This window comes from Galeopterus variegatus, unplaced genomic scaffold (assembly GCF_000696425.1).
Source record: "Galeopterus variegatus unplaced genomic scaffold, G_variegatus-3.0.2 Scaffold280, whole genome shotgun sequence".
Taxonomy (NCBI): Eukaryota; Metazoa; Chordata; class Mammalia; order Dermoptera; family Cynocephalidae; genus Galeopterus; species Galeopterus variegatus.
In genome coordinates this window covers 40,370-41,364 of record NW_007726391.1, presented here as the reverse complement: position 1 = coordinate 41,364, position 995 = coordinate 40,370, and the positions used below count along the sequence as shown (strand labels likewise).

Sequence of the window (995 nt, the reverse complement as noted above, 5' to 3'; positions counted from 1 at the left end):
ACAAAAGCTGTTATCAAGAGAAATATTTAGCACCAAAGGGGATTTTACAAAGCTTAGCTAAGATACATGTTTTGTTCTCCAGAAGTTTATAAACACAACATGTGTATCTCTCTTTCTCACTGAATGAAATTTATCGATGGAAAATATGAATACAAGATCTAAAAATCAAAAATACAGATGTTTCATTGAAAGGCTCTTGTAATTATATACTTATATTGGGATTGCAAGATGAATACAATGCTATTTGTTTTATTCTTTTCTTTCTGAATTTATAGGGCTTGGAAGTATTTTGCACAGAAGATGATCTATGTTCCGACATCTACCTAAAGTTCTACGAGCCTCAAGATAGAGATGATCTCTATTTCTATATTGCTACATATCTAGGTTTGGTGCTCACCCTTCATTGTACCTATTTATATGAAGGTAGTTCAACTCCTGAGGACTGAGAAAAGAAATAAGAGAAAAATGCTATATCTAGAATCACCTGTCTGTGGTTCTACTTATTTCTTCTCATCAGAAACTATAGTTGCCAAAATAATACTTTGAAAACTAAGGGAAATATAAATCCATTTTAGTAATAGTTTGTTCCACTTGTGTGTTTTTAAAACTCTTGATAAATATATTAAATGTTTCTTATATTTTAATGATCTCTATTGAATGGATTATGAAGAATCTATCCGTACACTTTTTTTTTGGTGGCTGGAACACATCCATTTACTTTTAAGTCTAGTTGTATCTTCTATTAGTTTATGAAAACCAGCACTCAGAGCACTCAGTTTCTTAATGTGAGATAGTGATTAAACAGTCATATGTTTGTGATCATTGACTGTGGTCTTAATCACAAAGCCGAAAAACAACGTAAAAAGAACAAGTGAACCTTCTGTGCTCAATATAGTACCCTTGGACTGGAACTTGTTTTTAATTAATGATATAGCCTCAGACTTTCATGGAATATGTGAATTTTCCCATCTTTATCAAGGAGAACACCTGTATTT

General features: G+C 31.7%; 1 protein-coding gene across 1 annotated transcript in view; it reads left to right on the top strand.

The window, feature by feature from the left end:
* Nucleotides 1–995, top strand: part of LOC103585858 (protein FAN-like) — a 190,747-nt gene that overhangs the window by 164,248 nt on the left and 25,504 nt on the right. The window contains exon 13 of the mRNA XM_008566950.1: nt 276–384. Coding sequence (XP_008565172.1) covers nt 276–384 — 109 coding nt within the window. The remainder of the gene's footprint in view (nt 1–275; nt 385–995) is intronic.